Here is a 2696-nt window from a genome sequence, read left to right on the forward strand (position 1 = left end):
CCCCCCCCCCCCCCAACCAGATGTCCTTCAGAGGTCTTTTGGCCATAAAGGTAAATAACAGTTTGTAGAAAATACAAAGAACGACAAGTTCTCCATATCTATAATCATGAACTGCAGGGCTAAACCTAAGGCTAATTTCTGCAGACTGCCTAGGAAACAATGTTACCTTTTCACTGTTGATTTTGCCTCAGGTTTCAATTTAAGCCTATCAATCCAACTCTTTCTTACATGCCAGTAAGTGTCAGTACCTCAAGCTCACCTATAGACAGGGCTCAGTCAATCAAATGCACTATACAAATACACTGCTTTCATGAGTTAGACAAGAACAATAGTTTTGAGACAATCTATATTGTTCCAGTTGGTGCTAGAACCTAGAAATCAATGCATTACCATCAAACACTAGAAAGTCTGATGTCAATTTTAAAGCATACACTGAATTTCAGATTAGAGAGACAAAAAACAACATAAAACAGCAACACAAGACATGGGGAAAAGGAACCGAATAGATGTAAATGAGAAAGCTGTTAATTACTGTATTTTGCATTATTGCGTATTGTATGAAGCAAGATCTAGACAGCTTTCTATGAAAGCTAAATAACAATACTCTAGCATTTATTTACAAAAATGGCTCACTGAAGACTTGATTTGTTATAAGAGAGCTATAGTCAAACAAAGGCAATTAACTTGGATTCTCCCCTCACCCCCAATTCCATCCCCACCCTCAAGCAATGGTGCATCAAAGCACAACTATCCAAAGTCTGCCTGCATGTGGCAGCTATACTCTTCTATATTCTTCAGGCAGCTATACTCTTCAATCTGGAAGGCATAAATACAGCAGACCAGGGACCAGCCAAATCAATCAACTATAGCATCACTCTGTTTATCTGAGTATTTTTCAGAGGCATCAGAAAGGTAAATAAAGGTCTGGGTCAGTTAATTTGGAAGACCCAACAAGATATCACAGTTACTTAATGATGGTTGTACCATTAAAAATAGCAACTAGTGTTTAAAAAAACCCAGGGACTGAGTGAAAAATGTCTCAAGCTACCCGTGGCACCCCTGCTTTTAAAAGTCTTGGCCCTCTCTGAAATAAACACATTCCATCTTTTCAAGTACTCAACTTCATGGCTATCATCATTTTGACTGCCATTCCATCTTTTCAACTACTCAACAATTGGTCCTACTAATCAGTTTTACCAGTTATCACATCTTACAGAGGTGAAAGTTGCTATCTCCACAGTAATGCTTAGGCTCCTTCCATCCAATTAAAAATCTTTTTTGTACCTCAGTGTTATCTGCTCCATAACATCCCACTGCCTCTTCTTCTGACAGTCCTACACAGCCATATTCCAAAGGAGTGAAAACCGTAGTGGGTACCTGCATGGCCCAAAAAAACCCATTAAATGCTTCCATTGAATTAGATGACAAAGGCTTCTGCCATCCAAGTAGCTCTAAGGAAAATTTTGGCAACAGCAAAAAGGACTCTAGTTATACTGCACAAATGCACAATATAGTTTTCACCAATTCATCCTGGAAAGCTTGGTCCCCATATTAAAAAAGTGAATCCTACTGATTTAGAGGTGTGGCAGGCTTTGTTTTTAAGCAATAAAAACAAAAATCAAAGGAAATAGTAACTCACACTGTCATAATCCATCAGTTCTGAGGATTGGCCGAAGAGACGCCGAGCCAGCAGTTTTCCTGCAGCTATTGCAGTAGGTGTTAGCTCTGGGCGCCCCTGAGAAGAGATCACAAAGTCTGCTTCAGCTGAAAGGCAAATATAGATCAGGATCTTCCAAGAGGTGTTTGGTAGAGAGAGACAGAAACTTGGGGATTTCAACTAACCACTCAGAGGTCCAAGCATGGTAATGAGCAAGCATTAGGATATGAAGATGGGCATTAGACTGGGTAGGAAGTTCTAACAAACCCCCCCCGAATTCTAACCAAGACAAGCTCCAACACCATCTGAGGCAAGGGCAAGGAGCCAGAGAAGGAACAGGCACAAGGAGGAAGTTGTCTGGGAAGGTGAAGAAATCAAGAATTTGTGGAGGGAAATGACACGGAGGGATCGAAGCAGCAGTAGCTGGAAGGGTTCTGGTGGGACAAAGCAACATTTATAAAAATACCTCTGAAATGCTGGATGATCTGGCTGTCATTTTAGTCGAGGCTTCTCAGATTCCCACACAGCCCTGTTAGGTGGCCACTCCAAAACTTTTACAACTCAACTCGCCCGGCATCCCTGGCAACTGACAACCTTAAAAACTGGCTTCAAATACCAACAGCAAGATTCCCTGGCTGACCCACACAAACTTCTTAAGGTTATATGTATTACTCTAAAAGGTCTGCTCACCTAATGAGACTAGCTGACTGCTTCCTCCCGCCCAGGTTTTGAAATTGCTGAGCATGGGTAAGGAGTAGGGGTGTGCAAAATGAGCTGTATTCGATTCAGATTCAGCCTGAAATTGATGACAGCGATTCGATTCATTGATTCGGATCACTGTCCCCGATTTGATTCAGCTCAATCTGAAGATTCGACGCAGATTCAGAGAATCAGCGATTTGCCCACAGACACAGCTTTAAATGTTTCTTCTACATACCTCAAGGTAGCAGGCGGTTCGTAAATGCTGCGATGCTGGGGCAGATGGAGCATCCCACAGGAGTGCAGGGGGGCCTCCAGGTGCTTGGCAGTGAACCCGGAA

At 42.2% G+C, this 2696-nt stretch overlaps 1 protein-coding gene across 1 annotated transcript in view; it reads right to left on the reverse strand.

Annotated features, from left to right (window-relative positions):
* The window catches only part of TXNRD2 (thioredoxin reductase 2), a 41672-nt gene that overhangs the window by 7823 nt on the left and 31153 nt on the right, over positions 1-2696 (reverse strand). The window contains exons 13-14 of the mRNA XM_019506976.1: positions 1640-1735; positions 1285-1377 (exon numbers count right to left, since the gene is read on the reverse strand). Coding sequence (XP_019362521.1) covers positions 1285-1377; positions 1640-1735 — 189 coding nt within the window. The remainder of the gene's footprint in view (positions 1-1284; positions 1378-1639; positions 1736-2696) is intronic.

Source organism: Gavialis gangeticus, unplaced genomic scaffold (genome assembly GCF_001723915.1).
Source record: "Gavialis gangeticus isolate Ggan-Ray unplaced genomic scaffold, GavGan_comp1, whole genome shotgun sequence".
Classification (NCBI taxonomy): Eukaryota; Metazoa; Chordata; order Crocodylia; family Gavialidae; genus Gavialis; species Gavialis gangeticus.